Source organism: Idiotropiscis lumnitzeri, chromosome 9 (genome assembly GCF_059441095.1).
Source record: "Idiotropiscis lumnitzeri isolate Australia: NSW breed Sydney's pygmy pipehorse chromosome 9, RoL_Ilum_1.0, whole genome shotgun sequence".
Lineage (NCBI taxonomy): Eukaryota > Metazoa > Chordata > Actinopteri > Syngnathiformes > Syngnathidae > Idiotropiscis > Idiotropiscis lumnitzeri.
The window spans coordinates 1,630,351-1,648,041 of record NC_142399.1 but is presented as its reverse complement, the minus strand read 5'-3'; the positions used below and the strand labels follow the sequence as shown (position 1 = coordinate 1,648,041).

General features: G+C 41.6%; 1 protein-coding gene across 9 annotated transcripts in view; it reads left to right on the top strand.

The window, feature by feature from the left end:
* Nucleotides 1-17,691, top strand: part of pde10a (phosphodiesterase 10A) — a 43,846-nt gene extending 26,155 nt beyond the window's left edge. For 5 of the 9 annotated variants that reach the window (XM_088305095.1, XM_088305103.1, XM_088305102.1 and 2 more), the window contains 20 exons: nt 6,349-6,377; nt 7,443-7,566; nt 8,032-8,081; nt 8,176-8,316; nt 8,525-8,680; nt 9,635-9,685; nt 10,179-10,237; nt 10,391-10,442; nt 10,973-11,115; nt 11,250-11,342; nt 11,439-11,625; nt 12,517-12,659; nt 13,348-13,431; nt 13,517-13,667; nt 13,769-13,924; nt 14,897-15,069; nt 15,674-15,785; nt 15,871-15,951; nt 16,575-16,663; nt 17,119-17,691. In XM_088305095.1, coding sequence (XP_088161221.1) covers nt 6,349-6,377; nt 7,443-7,566; nt 8,032-8,081; nt 8,176-8,316; nt 8,525-8,680; nt 9,635-9,685; nt 10,179-10,237; nt 10,391-10,442; nt 10,973-11,115; nt 11,250-11,342; nt 11,439-11,625; nt 12,517-12,659; nt 13,348-13,431; nt 13,517-13,667; nt 13,769-13,924; nt 14,897-15,069; nt 15,674-15,785; nt 15,871-15,951; nt 16,575-16,663; nt 17,119-17,218 — 2,174 coding nt within the window. In that variant the 3' untranslated portion in view covers nt 17,219-17,691. Of the gene's footprint in view, nt 1-6,348; nt 6,378-7,442; nt 7,567-8,031; nt 8,082-8,175; nt 8,317-8,524; nt 8,681-9,634; nt 9,686-10,178; nt 10,238-10,390; nt 10,443-10,972; nt 11,116-11,249; nt 11,343-11,438; nt 11,626-12,516; nt 12,660-13,347; nt 13,432-13,516; nt 13,668-13,768; nt 13,926-14,896; nt 15,070-15,673; nt 15,786-15,870; nt 15,952-16,574; nt 16,664-17,118 lie in introns of all 9 variants that reach the window. The other 4 variants (XM_088305096.1, XM_088305104.1, XM_088305100.1 and 1 more) reach the window with 2 other exon arrangements.

Here is a 17,691-nt window from a genome sequence, read left to right as displayed (position 1 = left end):
AAACTTGATGCATTTTCACATTTCGACTTGCACTGGCCTCCAAACTCTGAGGACCACGCTCCAATATATCACCGTTCATTGAATCCCAATAAAAAGAACATTTAAACCGGCCCAGATTTCAAACTGACTAAGTCCATTTGTAACTAAATTGAGCTGAGATCGTCATTATTTGGGTTTTTCTTCTTTTTGTCCGTTGTTGCAACATGACATTTTGTCCAATGTGTGCCTTGGCTCAATAAAATAGATAAATTCCAAGTAACACTGTGAGAGAGAGTCCTGTCGTCTTCTTGGTACGTAAGTGATTGGTACCCCACCAGTTTTCTTGTCATATAAAAATGCCACTGCTCAGAAAATGCACTTTCTTTGGCATTCATTTATTATTTTGCTCTTTTGCTGTACAAATCCCGGACATATTCTTCTCCGGTTGTCAAAGTTAGTGATCGACAGACAAAAGAGCCGGAACGGGCCTGTCGGTTGTTTACTGCTCGTTGGATGTTTCGGCGTGGTCCATGTCGAGTGTGTAGCGCTCCCCACTCTGTGAGCTGTTTCCCAGACCAACGGCATCCATCGAGGGCCAACAGTGCTGGCGCACAGCCCAGTCGAGCTGCTGACGTCAGAGGCGTCCTCCAGAGACATGCAGCTTGGCTGAAGGGGGCCCAGGGGAGGGCAGGGGCTCGGCTTGTCGGCGGCCGTAGTGAGGGCGCTGGCTTTGGGTGTGGAGAAAACGGGAACAGGATCGACTTGTCACATTTTGGCGCTGCCGTCTTCGTACAGATAGAAGGGTGTCCGTTTCTCGAGGCGCTGGTGGTAATCAAAGTCTCTGGCGCCAAGTAGGAATATTTCACTGGAGTCATTCAGCTTGGGTCAGTGCAGAGGAATCAGAGCAGAACTTGATCACAGAGATGGGAGATCATTTTACGGAGGAATTCAGCCTTCTTAGTACAAGTACCGAACACACTTTACACTTTGTGGCACTTGAATCATCCACTAAGACCTTGTTCCCACCAAACACTACAAATGTGTTCACTTCAGTACAATATGCATTTTTTGATCCTCTCTCTTGATGTACTTTATTACACTTAGAACAAGAGAGGATCCAAAGCCATGAATTCAAACATCTTCAATCTTGGAATAATTGGTGCAAAGAGAAGAAGGTGATGAGAATATTTACAGGAAGTTTCACTCATGGAAATTTTTGAAAGACTGTGTTGATGTCCTTAATAAGGTTTTAGATTGAATTTGTGGTTGGTTTCATTGAACATTAGGTTGTGTGACAGTTAATGAATGTTACTTGCAGAATTGTACAGTTAAAGGTTTTATGATGGCAAAATATTGGACTCGGGACCTAATTATTCAAAATACATCTAAACTCATGGATAATTTTTGTATTGAAGTCTCAGCAATTCAGCGGCTCAATTCTGGATTTATGTCCTAGCGATTGCCTTCCCATGATAAACCAAACTGAACTGTGCCGCAAATAAATGACATTAGAAAAGTAGAAATAGTTGTAGTGTGTCAGACTAATTTGGACCAGCACCAGTAACGAGCCATTGGGGAATTCCTTTTTATGTAAAGTATTGTTCCTCTTTTTCCATATGTTTCTTCAGCTACGAGCTATAAAATATTTGCCGGTTAACTGGTAGGTTTTCTTTTTGGAGCTTTTAGATCCCAACCTGGAATGGAGTTTCTCCCTGAAATCTTGCTAGGATATGACTGAGAAAGCTTCTTCTTGATTTGAGTGGTTCTGTTGGGAGTGGATGTCCAAGGAGGTTGTGGTGTTCATCTTTTCTGGCTTTTGTCATCTCAACTTTGCTCGGAACTTTCCTGCCTGGTGTTGGGAGGGGCAATAAAAGCAAGGTGAAGGAGGCTCTTTGAAGTGGAAAATCGACTAGATTTTGCATTTTTTCTTATTTGAAGCACTTGGACACAATGTACAAGTAACATTTGTTAAAAAAAATTTTTTTTAAAAAGGGTGGCGCAACCCCCCTTCATTTAATGAGTGTTCTGAAAGTAGACTTTGTAAATGTACCACAATAGAGATCCCTTTTTCTTCTTTTGTTCTCTTAACACATTTGTGGTCATAAAAGCAGGCCTTTTCCATTTCGGGGTCCATTTCTCTATTAGTCATATTGAGTGAGACGTTTAAGAGCTGATGAGCTGCTTTTTAGATTGTTTCTAAGCTCAGCAGGCGCTGTCATCATGTGATCAGCGCCGAGTTGACTGCTTCCTGGAAGCAGTCCCTGCAGCGTGTCCCGTTCTTTCTTATCATGTGATTGACAACATTGGATTACATCAGACTTACGCACAAATGTGTGCGTGTGTGTGGGGTGTGTGTGGGGGTGTGTGCGTGTGTGTGGGTGTGTGAGACAGAGAGAGCGAGTGAGCCACTATATTGCTAAAAGTATTCGCTCGCTTGCTTTGACTCACATATGAATTGAAGCGTCATCCAATTTCTAGTCCATCGCTTTCAAAATGACGTCAGTCCACCCTTTCCAGCTGAAACGGCTTCAACTCTTCTCGGTAGGCTGTCCACAAAGCGTGTTTATGGGAATTCTTTTTCCCTCATTCTTACAGTAGCGCATTTTTGAGATCTCCTTTCGAATTGATTTCAAAGGAGCTCTATTGGGTTGGGGTCAGGAGTCCGCGAAAACCAATCAGGTTCGCACCACTCATCATCTTACCAAGAGATTTTGGACGGTTCCATGCCCCCAAATTTCCAGGAAAAATTTTTTGGAGCTGGCCCCTTTCAACACGACTGTGCACCAGTGCACAAAGCAAGGTTCATATACTGCAAATTGTTGATGCATATCCCTTCAATAAAAGACGATTTGATATGTATCTCAATTTCCAATATGTTTCAAAGTGGAACATTTGGAGCACTCACATTTTTTCAATCAAAAACAATTTTCAGATTCAAAAAGGTTTTTATTACACCCCTCATTATAATTTATTATCACTTTTAAGGGAGTGTTAATTATTCACAGATATTCGCTATTTGTAGTCGTGCTCAGTCGGACAGCGGGGGTCCATTGGAGTTGTATTTAAGTGCGCTAATCCACATCAGGAGGGTTATCTATCCCAATGCGGCTTTGATGAAGCGCTTGAAGAATGTCTATTCTGTTTCAGATTAGACTGTTTCAACGGAGCCTAAAGGGCAAGCGTGTTAAGCAGCTGATTCCCCGCTTTAGTTCAGAGTGACACGGAGACAAAGATGTGTTTGTGTGGCATGTCCCAATTCCACATACCCCCCACTGGTGGGATAAGAGCTCCGTCTCACCTGCAGGGCTTGCCACCAGGGCGAGGGAGGGGATGAGGGTGCGCATGCCAACACAACACTTTATTGGTCCCGCCTCAAATGCTGCAAAAGTGTTGCCCCAAATACAGCTAAGAAATGACCTGTTATGCTAAAAAAAACCTCATCAGTGAGATGTGTGGCTCTGTTCAAAAGCGACAAGCAATGAGAAAATATTTGAGTTATGTGTACGACCATTATTAAAAATAAAAAAATAATAACATAGAAACACACAATATATTTATTACAATTTAAAAATGAATATTTTTTTAATATTGATTCATACATTAATATTTGCATTGATCGGATCTTCTCTGATCTAACCCACTTTTGTCTGATCCTATTTTAGCGTAGTTTGCAAGTAAAGCGCCAACTCTGAGAGGCATTCTTTTGCATTTTCCAAAAGGCGGACGTCTGTAATTTCCCACTTGCCAAATTCCTGAAATTCAGCAGAAGACATCTTCTCTAGCTTGAATGTCCTCCATAAACGAGGGCAATTGAAGACCACCACTCGGCTGACACATATCGAGCGCTGAGTCCGTCTGGCGGCTCCGTGTCCTGTGGGATATTTTATGTAACCGTGGCAGCGGATCAATAAAGTTCCTGTCAATGATCCTGCAAGTTGGACGCAGCCGTCTGCGGGATTGTGCGTAGGTGAAAGGTCTCAGTCCAGACTAGTGTCCGCAGAACCGTCTTCTTCATGTTCATTCATTCACCAGAGAACTTTTATCTGTACTCTACTGACTGTAAGTTCTTATTTACAGTTTGATAACATGAAAAACTCAGACGTTGCCATTAAATGATTAAATCCTTCTGTCCTTCCATTTTCCATACCGCTTATGCTGTTCAGCGTCACGGGTTAGTTGTAGCCGATAAGGCGGACTACACTCTGAACTGGTCACAAGTCAAATGCAGGGCGCTTGTGGAGACAGACAACCATTCGCACTCACATTCGCACTGTCATTATCTCCTAAATAAACTCATTCTGCGAATGGGCCGATACACCATCAGTCACGTTATCAAAGCCCTTATTCGATTTTAAAGTCATGCTCATCAGTCGCTAGATGATGTCTGCTCTAGAGCTTTGGCACAATATTTTCCAAGAATTTGTCTGCCCTCAGGTTGCTGTTTACTGAAAGCGTAGCCGCTCCCTGAAAATAGGGGTTGCCATTAGAATGGACGAGTTCTTGTCAGCGTGTTGGGAACATGTGTACACTCAGGGCTCTATTTTTGTCGACGGCACATGGCGGAAATGCTGGCGTGTCCTGATTTTCGTGCAGGCGCAGGCCTCGCTGTGCTTATTTGAGAATGAAGCTGACCGTTCTGAGCCAAGATGGGCGTTGTGGCATAGCGAGGGTGTGTCCATTGAGATGCATTGGCAATTTGGTAGTAAGAAAGTTGTATATTATATGTATTATTATTATTAATATTATTATTATTGTTTTTAAATCATCCTACTGGCAACACACAGCTATGAACTGGGATAGACACATGAGTTCTGTAACAATGCTCGGAGCTTTGCTTGGCGGTCAATGGAGCCGGCTGTGTTCACGCCCAGGACAGCGCAAACCTCCCTTTTTAAATAAAAGAAAGACGCTCTGTCTTGTTTTTCTCAAAGGCTTTGCATTCTTTAAGCGCAGCCTCCTGTCCTCTGTTTGACGTCACACATGGCCAGGGGTTGACTCCGAAATAGCTCTCACGGGTAAGTTAGGAAACTAAAGGAGGCATGTTTAAAACAGCAAACAATGTGCTCGGCTGTAATTCTTTCTTCACATGCACAGAGGGTTGTTTGAAAGCTTGCGCCAGTTTGAGTCAGCAAGATTTCTTTTCTCCGCTGCACCCGAGGCTTTGCATGGTTGGATCACATGAAATGTTATCAAAGCCATCGGAGCAGTTTCTGCTCTTGTGCTCTGTTGACTCATGTGCACTGAAGACTGCTCAAACGGTGTGAATGATTTGATTTTCATCCCAAATCGCACTCCCAGAGTATAAATCCAGAAACTGTTATCATTGCCCGTCATCAAACATCGTCAACGTCTATATCCAAAGTCAATTTTCATGTGTTTAAGTTCTTCCCAATGGGCTCAAATCCCTCCAGGAATTTGCTGGTGAGGTCTCGGAATTTTTTTACTTGTCAAGTAAAATGATTTCTCTCTGCATTTTGCTTTTAATAGCATCATAATTGAAACAAATGTCTCCCTGACTAAAAGAAGAGGAAATATAAATCCACAATTGATGTCGTCTTTCTTTTAATTTCTTCCTTCACTTGCAGTCGTGCAACCAGCACTGCGCTTTCAAATGGCCATTTCCTGTTGAGCCTCCCGTTGTTTGCATTATCGCTGGAAAAATTGGCCGCATGCTTTTGTGCAATGCGTAAACTCCCGTCTGACAATAGTATTTCATATTTAGACGACAAGCGGTTTGCCTTTTTCATCTTGCTGCAAGTTGTGTGACGACTGGGTGTGAGTCCGTGGACGATTCAAGGCAAATCGACTTCTTTGGGGATGAAAACTTGACCTTTGTTTCGTTGATAGTCCCTAGATGGAATTCTGTGGCGCTTGTGGCAACTACATGATCGTCACATGTTTGCTGCTAAAATGGCTCTGGTCAGTGGTTGGCTTGCATAACCAAACAATTGCTGACTAAAAATAACATTCGTTGTTGTTAAGTGATGCTGAATGTAAAACTGGATCTCATGACCGTAAAATTGTTGTCATTGGTAACAACCATTGTGTCTACAAATCTTTTTCCTCGGTTCTGTTTTTTACATGTGGAAATTATATATATATATATATATATATATATATATATATATATATATATATATATATATATATAATATAATATAATATAATATAACAGAGAGATATTAAAACCTCCTGAAAGTCAGATTGTTAAAAAGCATGATGCAGTAAAACATTCAGACTAAATCCATAAAAGATGGACTGGATTGAATGCCAGGTCATCTGAAACAAAAGGTGAACTTGGTTAACTTTAGTTTTCCTTCATGTTTTGCTTGTTGTTTCTTTTTTCTAACGTGTATTTTCTGTTCACAGATGACACATCACCTAAAGAGATCAGCAGGGTATGTTTTGCCTCACTGTGAACATTTATTTTCACATGTTGAATATGTCGAATGTGACAAGGCCCAATAAGTGAAACTTGGCAGCTTTTGTGTGCTGCCCCATTATCTGGATTCATTGTCTGAAAAGGTTCAATTGCAATTCATGACCTTATGAACTCATTCACTGCCATTGACGGATATAGAAGCCAAAAAAGCACGTTCATTTGACCTCACCAGCCCAGGTAAGATGAATGTACTTTTTGTCTGCTCAATGGCAGCGAATGAGTTCAAACGTGTATGTCAGTTGGTACACACCTAGCTGTCACTTGTGTGACTGGACAGTTGCAATAATGCCCATTGCGTAGCCACACCTAGCTCGCACCTTCTTCTGACGCCTCTCTGCCCACTGAAATCAGTATCTCCGTCCGCTTAGTGGGGTGCACGACCTCCATGAAAGGGACTTACAAAGCCATAGAAGCAGAAAAAAATGAGGGTCACGCAACCTTTGTGTGCGTCATCCATACGTCTGTGCAAACAGGATGTGGGAGGGCGGAATGGATCCCGAGAGGGAGGCGGTCTCCCTGCCGCGCCCCCGTCCTCACCCTCCCTGCAGGCGCAGACATGACAGGTCTTTGGCCCTCTGCTAGCTGGAGGTCTGCCGGTTACATAAGCTCACTTTTAAGACGAATGTGAGCATCAAAGCTCGACGGCGCTTTAATCAGAGCTGTGAGGCTTCGATGGCCTCCTCTCGGGATACGGGCGAGATGATCCCCCAGCTCGAATGTAGCGATGTGGGAGAAGGTTAAGGGTGAGGATGCGGATAAAGTTGTGAGAAAACATTCTCCTTTTGTGAATGGTGGGAAGATCCTAGTTTCATTCAATAAAAAAAATATATATATATATATATCTTAACTCATTTACTGCCATTGACGGCTAAAGACGTCAAAGATAGCTTTTTTTTTTTTACTTGGCTGGTGGTGAATGAGTAAAAAAGTGAGCTTGCCGTTGTTTTCTATATCTTTCATTATTTTTCCCTCAATGTGGATGGGACGGAAAGGAATTTTTTTTTGGTGTGTTTGTGTCCAGCAGTACCAGGATGCCAACATGCAGGGTGTGGTGTATGAACTCAACAGCTACATGGAGCAGCGCCTCGACACTGGAGGAGACAACAAGCTGTTGCTCTATGAACTCTGCAACATCATTAAAACAGGTACGAGGTACTTAGTAAGGTTATTTGCTTGCATTAAAAAAACAAACAAAAAAAAAAACACCAACTTTGGTTATTTGTGTCTATACCTCTAATTGATGGAAAGTCATCCACCTAAGAGAAATAAAAATCGCCTTTGGATACTTTTGCATCCGGAAAAATGACAATTGTAACTTTTGTTCATGCAGACGTTACAAAGTAAAGTAAACAGCAGCACAAAAGCACGTACACAAGTTTTCAGGTTTGATCAATTGCAGTAAATGAATTTATGTGCAGCATTCAAGCTGATGTCATTTTACGACGACGACGACGTTGTTGTCTTTTTCGTTTCAGTATTGACAGTCTGTCTTTAACTTCTGTTTGTTCAGCAGTGATCGGTCTCAACTTGAGCATCCCTAATCGTGATGACCCTGACCTGTTGTATTTCCACTCGTTAAACTTCTCACTTGCGTCTTCTTGTTCCTGCAGCAACAAAAGCTGATGGATTTGCACTTTACTTTTTGGGAGAATGCAACAATGTAAGTGTTACGGAATTCATGGCGCGCCATTTCCCAGCAAGTGCAATTTTGTGTCTTCACACGTTGTCTTTTCTTTCCGATGCTTCCAAAACAGAGTTTATGTTTGTTCACCCCGACGAGGACCAAGGATGGTACCCCAAGCCTTGTCCCGTCTGGCCCCATCGCATTCGGGACAACCATTGCAGCTCATGTTGCCAAGACTCGCAAAACACTTTTAGTAGAAGACATCATGGGGGTAAGGTTGTTATCTGCCGATCCGTATTTTGTGAGAATTTTGGAGGAAAGGTGCAAAAAAAGAGGCACAATGTTATTATTACTCTACAAATATGGCCTTGGAAAGGGAATTTTCAAGGGGTTAAAGTTTCGTGTTATTGTAACAGTGGATGGTGGCGAGCCAAGACGTCTTTGAGAAATGACCGACCTTGATTGTCCCGTGTGTTCAGGACGAGCGCTTCCCAGATGGCACAGGGCAGGACTCAGGGATCCGTGTTCATTCTGTCTTGTGCCTCCCCATCCTCACTGCCATCGGGGACCTCATCGCCATACTGGAGCTGCGTCGCCACTGGGGAAAGGAACCGTTCAACCTCAGCCACCAAGAGGTCAGTAGACGAAAAACAGGAGCTTTGAGCAATTTTGACAAGACGCTATTAAGTTTCACCAAATGTATTGCTTACACTGCTCAACAGCAAATTTGTATGTATTTTTGTTGCTGATTTTAAAAAAAATACATCTTTACTTATTTTCCTAGCATATCAGCTTTATTTCGATATTTTCATTTTTGTTTTTAAGTTTGATCCCTAAATTCTTTAAGATTTTACCAGGCATTGTAATTTATAGCAATGATGAAAATAATTACACTTCTTCCTCAATTCATAAATTGAACTGAATATTTTTTATTTCTATATTACATTATATTATATTATTGTTATTATTACTATTATTAGAAAACCTGGCATGCTAGAGAAATAAAAAATAAAAAAAAAATGGGGTAGATTAAAATCAGTCCTAAAAAAAATACATGAACATGCATTCAACAACTGCCCCCTTTACAGAATTTCATACAGTCATGGAACTAAAAAACATAATCAATTTTAACTCACATATACGTCAAACAATTAACTCATTTACTGCCATTGACTGCTAAAGGCGTCAATGATCCTTTTTTTTTTTTTTTTTACTCGGCTGGTGGTGAATGAGTTAAAACAATTAATATAAAATGAAAAAATAAGAATGCAATTGAAAATTACAAAGTAAATACAAATGTGTTCAAATTCAAAAGTCGTGCATTCACACTCAAATTGGAGAAACTTTAGTATTTTTTTAAAAAATGTAGCATTGATCATTCTATGAAATTTCTGTCTTGAAATCCTACTTAATGCTTGTGAAACTATATCTGGTGCCGACAGAAGGATAATTGTGCTGTAAAGTACATGAAGCAAGTGACCGTTTCATCGTTGCGGAAATGTGAAAACAATACGGCATTTTCAGAATTTTGCTCCCATTCATTTTGTGTTCAAACGTGAGTGTGAAATTGGGCTTTTTCTTCTTCTCAGGTTGCAACAGCAAACTTAGCCTGGGCGTCAGTTGCCATTCATCAAGTACAGGTGAGCAAACGTCCACAGAGACCTGTGCACACCGTTGCAAACGCTCTACACCACCATGTACTTTGTAGTCGACATGTTTGGGAATACGCCGAATGCGGACATGCCCACTTGTAATGATGTTTGCGGCACTGTTTGTTCTGGTTCCGCGCTGCTGTTTTGGATGCAGAAATCCACTGTGTACTTGAACGGGTTGTGACCAGGCTGCGTCCAATCAGCTCGGCCGTAGATTCAACAAACAGGTCTCGGAGGACGTCATTACGCCCCGGCACTGTTTTTATGCGAAGCCTTGGCATAACACCTAAGAGAAGCAGCGTCCCACTGCAGGACTGGCCACGGTGGGCCTCGGAGCCTCTGTGAGCTGCAAAGGACTGCGGCACGCCACACTGCCAGGCTGAACGTGTTTGGAGTACAAGCAGGATGCGGCGAGCGTGCTACGGGAAATGCGTGAGTTCACGTACGACCTGACCTGACCTACTACTTCTTCTTCTTCTAGGTGTGCCGAGGCCTCGCCAAACAGACTGAGCTCAATGACTTCCTACTCGATGTGTCAAAGTAAGAGTGGCTCCTGTCTTGACAGCGCTGTGCAGTGATTTAGCTTTAGCTTTAGCAAAAGATTAGCTAACCGTGCTTTCTCACTGGGGGAAAAAAAGTTGACTTTATTTTTTTGTCAAACATTTCAATGTATCATTTTCTCTCTTCCCACAGAACATACTTTGATAATATTGTGGCAATAGATTCTCTACTTGAACACATTATGGTAAGCGGCCATTTTGTTTCCTTCACTTTCATCACTGCTGCAACTGTGAGTTCATTGGATAATTTACAGATTTTTCATGATGCAAATAATTACACTGGTGGTTGATCAGCATAGTGAAACATCAACAAATATTAACTTCTAAAAATAGTTTTGCAATTATTTGCATCAACTGAGATGATCAATTTCAATTAGTTCGGAGCAAATTTTTCATCGGAAATAAAAACCCTAACTGACTGCAGGAATCAAACTAGCGCCATCATAAAATGCGTCACAAGTTGTAATGCTGACGTTTGGCTGAAATTTGCTAAATTGATTAATTTTTCACAAATCTTTACAATTGGTCAGTACACACGTGTGGATGTAAATTTTCTTTTCAATCCAATCGAAAGTGCTAAAAATGGCTTGCTCTCTTTGCTGGGGAAATGTTGACCAAATCTCCTGAAAAGTGACCATTTTGGATGTCAGCAATATACGGTCCATCATCATGTCACGTCTAATTGTTCTAATGGCGAGCTTTGCTTTCCTTGCAGATATATGCAAAAAACCTGGTGAATGCCGACAGGTGCGCACTCTTCCAGGTAGATCAAAACAACAAAGAACTGTATTCTGACCTGTTCGATATTGGCGAGGAGAGAGAAGGCAAGCCGGTCTTTAGGAAAACCAAAGAAATTAGGTGTGTGAATTCGGCTACAAAGTCAAAGTTGTCTATTACAACTTCATTTTTATGAGGAATTTGTCATTCGTGCATTTGAGATAGGACATATTCATGAATTTTCTAATCTTCTCCCCTCTGATTTGTCCCTGCAGGTTTTCTATCGAGAAAGGAATAGCCGGTCAAGTGGCTCGGACAGGGGAAGTCTTAAATATCCCAGATGCCTATGCAGACCCGCGGTTTAACCGGTAAGCACCCAAAGCACTTGACATTGCTTCATTTTTCGCTTTCAACCTTTGCACTCAACTCAACTGACTTTGTGACGATGGCATCTTTTTTGACAGAGAGGTGGACCTCAAAACCGGTTATACCACGCGGAACATCCTGTGCATGCCCATCGTGAGCAGGGGGACTGTTATTGGAGTGGTGCAGATGGTGAACAAGTTAAGCGGTAGTGCCTTCACTAAAACAGACGAGAACAACTTCAAGATGTTCGCCGTCTTCTGTGCCCTGGCCTTACACTGTGCAAATGTGAGTCAGCGAACACGTTCGCTCATTTACGGCAACACGACTTTGCTATAAAACATTCATTCAAAAAACAGATTCATAATGAGGAGATTTTACCGCCATATGGAAATGTTTATTTGCATTTGACTGGAATTTAAAGGATTGTTGCTGTGAGTTGAGGTCTTCTTACACCTGGACGATGTGGCCTGGAGTGTTGCGACACCTGTTCGTTAAACTGGCGGGATGATAAAATGGAGTCAGCTGGAACGCATCTAAAGGACGACTTTTGGAGCGGGCGGAGCATTTTGCTCATTTAGCCACATGGTCGAGACTTTAGGCAGTGCCGGGCCATGCACGAGCCGCCTGGGTCTTCAGTGAAGTCCTACTTAGTCCAACTTGAATGAATCCCCCTCATATTACCGAGGCCAACGAGAAGGCTCACTGTGACCAACTCGTGATCTGATTGGCTATCGCAAGTGTCTATCAACAGTGAGAGCCGTTGACAAACACAGCACAGACGCCGCGGGAAAGAATCCGAAGGCTCCGCGAAAAAGAACGTGCCGCTGCATTATGAAATCTGCCTGGCAACACAAGATAGCTTAATTCTGATTGGACAAAAATTCTCACCTAGAAAAACACACTTACAAATTCAATTATATATTTATTGGAATTATTATCATAAAAATGATCATGATTCCTTGATTATGTTAGGCCAGCAGAGAAGGCCTTGAAGGCCAACCTCTGCCTTTCGTTGCCATGTGGGAACAGTGAAATCCTAAACACGTGGTGTCTCAATACTTTTGTCCATATAGTGTCAATTGGGTTTGTCAGAAAGTTGATGATGTAATTTCCATAATTGGTTTTGCCTTTTCTCTCCCTTAAAACCTTTTCTGTGACTTTCCTGTGTGTGCGTAGATGTACCATCGAATTCGCCACTCTGAATGCATTTACAGAGTGACAATGGAAAAACTGTCTTACCACAGCATCTGCACCTCCGAAGAATGGAAAACACTCACTCAGCTCAACCTTCCCACTCCCATTTATAAAGAGATCGAAATGTGAGTCTGGTAATACTTTATGGGTTTCGTCTCATGAGGCCCGCACAAATGAATTACGTACTCTTGCTGTGCACACTGCAGTCCTCATTTCATCTGTCTTACTCTTTGGTCATGTTTTTACCTTATGCTTTTGTTTGTTTGTTTGTTTTTTGTTTTTTGAGAAACTCCCAAAAAATAACCTTAAATTTTCCTGCAATAAATCCATCTAAAGTCTTGCAATGATGTATGCAATGAACTCCAAGTTGCAACTGAAAGCGAAGGAAACAAAAAGCACACTAGCCATAATGTGTTTAACGAGAGAATATCTGTTGCAAGCTTTGTAAAACAAATCTCAGATTTGGAAGTAGAAAAATGTGATCAATTGTGATTAATTTTGTAAACTTGCGTGATTGATGAGTTAAAAAGCTGTTGAAAGCTGTTGTTAACATTTAGCCGCTAGATCGGTGCTAACCGTTGAAGACGAAGCTAAGCCACAAGAGGAACTGGTCGTGTCCACTCTCTCAACCTGGATGCCAAAAATTGGAAGGGGACCCGAATAGGTTTTGGATGTACTGTATTTGTTTTGACTTTCTTGGGTGGTGTCAGAACTCGACAGTGGGGCGGGATCTCATGACAGGAGAGAATCGTCACGTCTTAAAAACATTTGAACAGATCCAACTCGCAAAATTCACTCCTCTCCCTCCTCCAGGTTTCACTTTGACATCAGTCCTTTTGAGGAGATCTGGCCTGCGGTTTTCATCTACATGGTTCACAGCTCCTGTGGGAAGACCAGGTAAGGAACTGCCGAGCTGTTTAGGTGCCAGGATCAGTTGTTTTTTTTGTTTTGTTTTTTTATTCCATTTTTTCGCTTGGTGCAGCTTTGAGCTGGAGAAGCTGTGTCGGTTCACCATGTCCGTACGCAAGAACTACCGGCGTGTGCCCTACCACAACTGGAAGCATGCCGTGACCGTGGCCCACTGCATGTATGCCATCCTCCAGAAGACCCCCGGAAACTTCACAGAGCTAGAGGTCCGCGGCTCATTGGGTCACGTTTTAATCGAAATAACGAACGAAACGACACAATTGGAGTTTGTATTGTGCGACTGCAAGAATTGTTTTTCCTTTTACAGAAGAAGGGACTCTTGATAGCCTGCCTGTGTCACGATCTGGACCATCGAGGGTACAGCAACACCTATCTGCAGAAGTTTGACCACCCGCTGGCTGCTCTCTACTCCACCTCCACGATGGAGCAGCATCATTTCTCTCAGACTGTCTCCATTTTGCAGGTAGAGCTCCACTAAGCAACATCAACTTTATGCGCCTCCGCTGGTCCAAACACGGCGTTCGGATAAATATCGCCTTTATGGAATTTGAGGAAAATCAAGAAAATCCACCCGTTTTTCCCAGCTCAGGGGGCGGCCATTTTGTCACATCTGTCGACTGTCGCATTTGCTCAGGGCTCAGGTAGCGACCAATCACGGTTTACCTGTTCTGAAGCTGAGTCACGATCGGTCGTTTCATCGAGCAGCTGTGATGTCATTTTCAGTCAACAGCAAGTGACAAAATGGCCGACCCTTGAGATGTACAAAAACGTTTGGATTTTACTGCTTAACTCATATTCCACAAACGCAATATTAATCCGAAGGCAGTTTTTCGACGAGCAAAACTGCATGGAACATATTCCTGTTGAGAATTTTTGGGGTTGACTTCTCAAACTAATTTTATACAAATCATCACATGTTTTTTAGAATAGTGTATCAGGTTTTGAGTGGGCACTTTTATTCCTTGATAAAAGTCTGAATCAGAATGGCCAGCTCTGAATGTTTCTTTATAACAAGTAGCATATACTTTGGCAAAAAAAAAAAGTGAAAAAAAACGACTCTTTCCAAATACGTTAGCGTCGCCTTTCCATATCAGCACGGCCCATGTATTTTATTGCAACTGTATGCAGCTGGAGAAAGTTAAAATGCTTCAAAGGTCGGAAAATGGTTATGAAGCTTCTAAACAAATTGAATAGAATATAAAATAAATGGCAACATAAACAATGGCGAGTGCTCGTACGGCTTTACGTAACAAAAACTGAGAACATATTTAGGTGTAAAACCGACTCGAGAACTTTTTTTTCCCCCCACAAAGTATATAAATGGTCAACAAATCTGCGATGGTTTCAAATCGTGCTAATCTCTTGTAGTCTAGCTGACCTGAACGCCTCATAAGTGGAGCCTTTGCTTTTTTATTGATCTCTTTGTTTCTCATAGCTGGAAGGGCACAATATTTTCTCCAACCTGAATTCCAGCGAGTATGAGCAGGTGCTGGAGATCATCCGAAAGGCCATCATCGCCACCGACCTGGCCCTTTACTTCAATAACCACCAGCAACTGTCAGACCTTCTCACCTCGGGCGATCTGGACTTCAACAACCATTCACACAGGTGAGACCACAGCCGGGTCAACGATGGATGCTTGAAAACCTTCAGGCTTTCAACTTGGAATGTTTTGCATCCAAAGTTCCAAGAATGCTCGCACTTTTTTGAATTTAGTGCTTTGTATCTCTAATGAATGACTAACTTGCGTGTCATATGCATTTTTTTCCCACATCTTGGCCCACAGGAGCATGTTGGAAAAAGCTCTTAGTTGGAATCGAGATTGGAACATATCTGTGCTCATAATAGCCTGGGATTTCTCTGCGAATTCATTTTCCTCCCGCATCCCCAACATAAGATTTCAAGATTAAGTAAAGACTAAATATCCCATAGTTGTGTTACCAAGTTGTATAATTTCCTTTCATTATGTTAAATACAAAAAACAAATACGGGGCAGAAGATATAGACCTGTCAGAAATCTGTGTAAAACCCCTCCCACATTTTATTTGATATTTAAAACTATATTATCGTTTCTATTCTCCGTCCCGCTACGTGTCGGTCAAGCCTCTCTTTAAACACCGGGAGAGAAAAAAAAAATCCTGGAGCCGTCCCTGAACACTCGCGATCATTATATCAACACTCAAGGCGATAACGTAGCTTTGCTCGCCTCCAGGGACCGTGTGATTGGTCTGATGATGACAGCATGTGACCTGTGTTCCGTAACTAAGCAATGGCAGATCACGCGACTCACAGCCAACGACATCTATGCTGAATTCTGGGCCGAGGTACAACGGCATACAACTTTCAATACATTTGAAATGTTCTTTTCCAAACGTACGCCATCTGGACTTTGTTTTGGCTTTCCCGCAGGGAGATGAGATGAAGAAGATCGGGATGCAGCCCATCTCCATGATGGATCGAGACAGGAAGGATGAAGTCCCTCAAGGCCAAGTAAGTTTGACGCACTTTATACATTTCATCGTTTTAAAGCCAGCGGTTTAAAATTTGTTTCTTTTGATTGAAAAATCCAAATTCAACTGCATTTTAATCCACCAGCAAACATTGGATGGAAAATATCAAATTGAGACTTGAGACAATGACTATTTACCCCCAAATAAATCGGCTACAATTATGGCAATTTTCTTTTTCAAAGTTAATGCATCTATTGGGCTAAAAATCAATTTCTTTTTTTTATCTTCAAAACACTAAACTATTCAGCACCACTTGTATCAACTTTTGCTTTGGAATGCGTGAGGAATCTACAAGATGTTCCGTGGGATATATTGTGGTCATCTATGACTATGCATTTCTTCTTTCTGTATCATCAATTAGTAGTCAAGTAAAGAAACCACAAATAGAAGGAAAATGTAGCGACTGTGTTAGACAGATGAGATAATACTCTATTATGGTTAATTAATTAATTAATCATTTGTTGCGAAAATACAGTATATATATATATATATGTATATATATATATATATATATATATATATATATATATATATATATATATATATATATATGTGCATATACTAGTACTTTCTAACTAATACTTTCTTATTGTCCATTTTTAGGTGGGATTCTACAACGCTGTGGCAATTCCATGTTATACGACACTATCTGATCTTTTCCCTCCATCAAGTCCACTTCTAAAAGCGTGCAAGTAAGGATCCTATAATACACTTTGTCTCACAGATTCCAAAGTGATTTTTTTTTTCAATCACAATGTTAATGGCGTCTAGATGTGCTACTGTATCCTAAATGCATTTCTTTTTGCTTATAAAATAATTGTGTTACTTTTTTTAATAATATCTTCATTATCATTACAATGGCAGCACGGTGGACAAATGGTTTGGGGGTTGAGTCTCAAGCAACTAAATCATCCATTTTCATTTAATTGAAAATTCCAAATTGCCCGTAGAGGTGAGTGTGAATAGTTATTTATCTGTATCTACCCTGTGATTGGCTGCTCACCAGTTTGGGGTGTGCCCCGCCTCTTCCCTGAAGTCCGATTGGAACTGAATGAGGTGGTCGTGGTATAAAAAACGGATGCGTGGATTTCATTTCAATAAGGGATGTTTGAGTGTGACTCTCAAGCGGGTGCGTTGTGCGTTGCAGGGAGAACTTGAACCAATGGGAGAAGATAGCGCACGGGGAGGTCGAGGACGTCGTCCCGAGCCGGCCTTCTGATTCAGGACCAGTCAAGGTGGACAACTGACTACCAAAGGCTTGACTGTTTGTCAGAACGTGCTCAACCCGGAGCCTTGCCACAGTTCTGAAGCTTTTGTTTTTTAAGGGGGGAGCAAGATCAGCAAAAAGGCGCCTTGACTTAACAAAAAAACAAAAAAACAAAACACAAGTTACCTCAATGGGTGACGGAGGTGTCAATGCTGATGGTTTTAGCGATCCCAGAGACTGCCTGACAGCTAACGGGGGAGCAACGAAAACCAATCACCCTACATCCACTCCCTTTGGGAATTTATTTGTGAAAATGGATTTGTGCCATTTTGGTTGTTGATTTGGCTTTATTTTATTTGTTCTTCTGTTTTTATTATTATTATTATTGTTATTCTAATTCTTATTGGAGTTGATTCTTTGTGGCGAGAGGCCTTACACTGAACCTTTCACGGGAAGGTGACGTGAAACCTTGTTGTGTGGCTTCATATCCTTTTAAAAAAAAATGGTACTGTT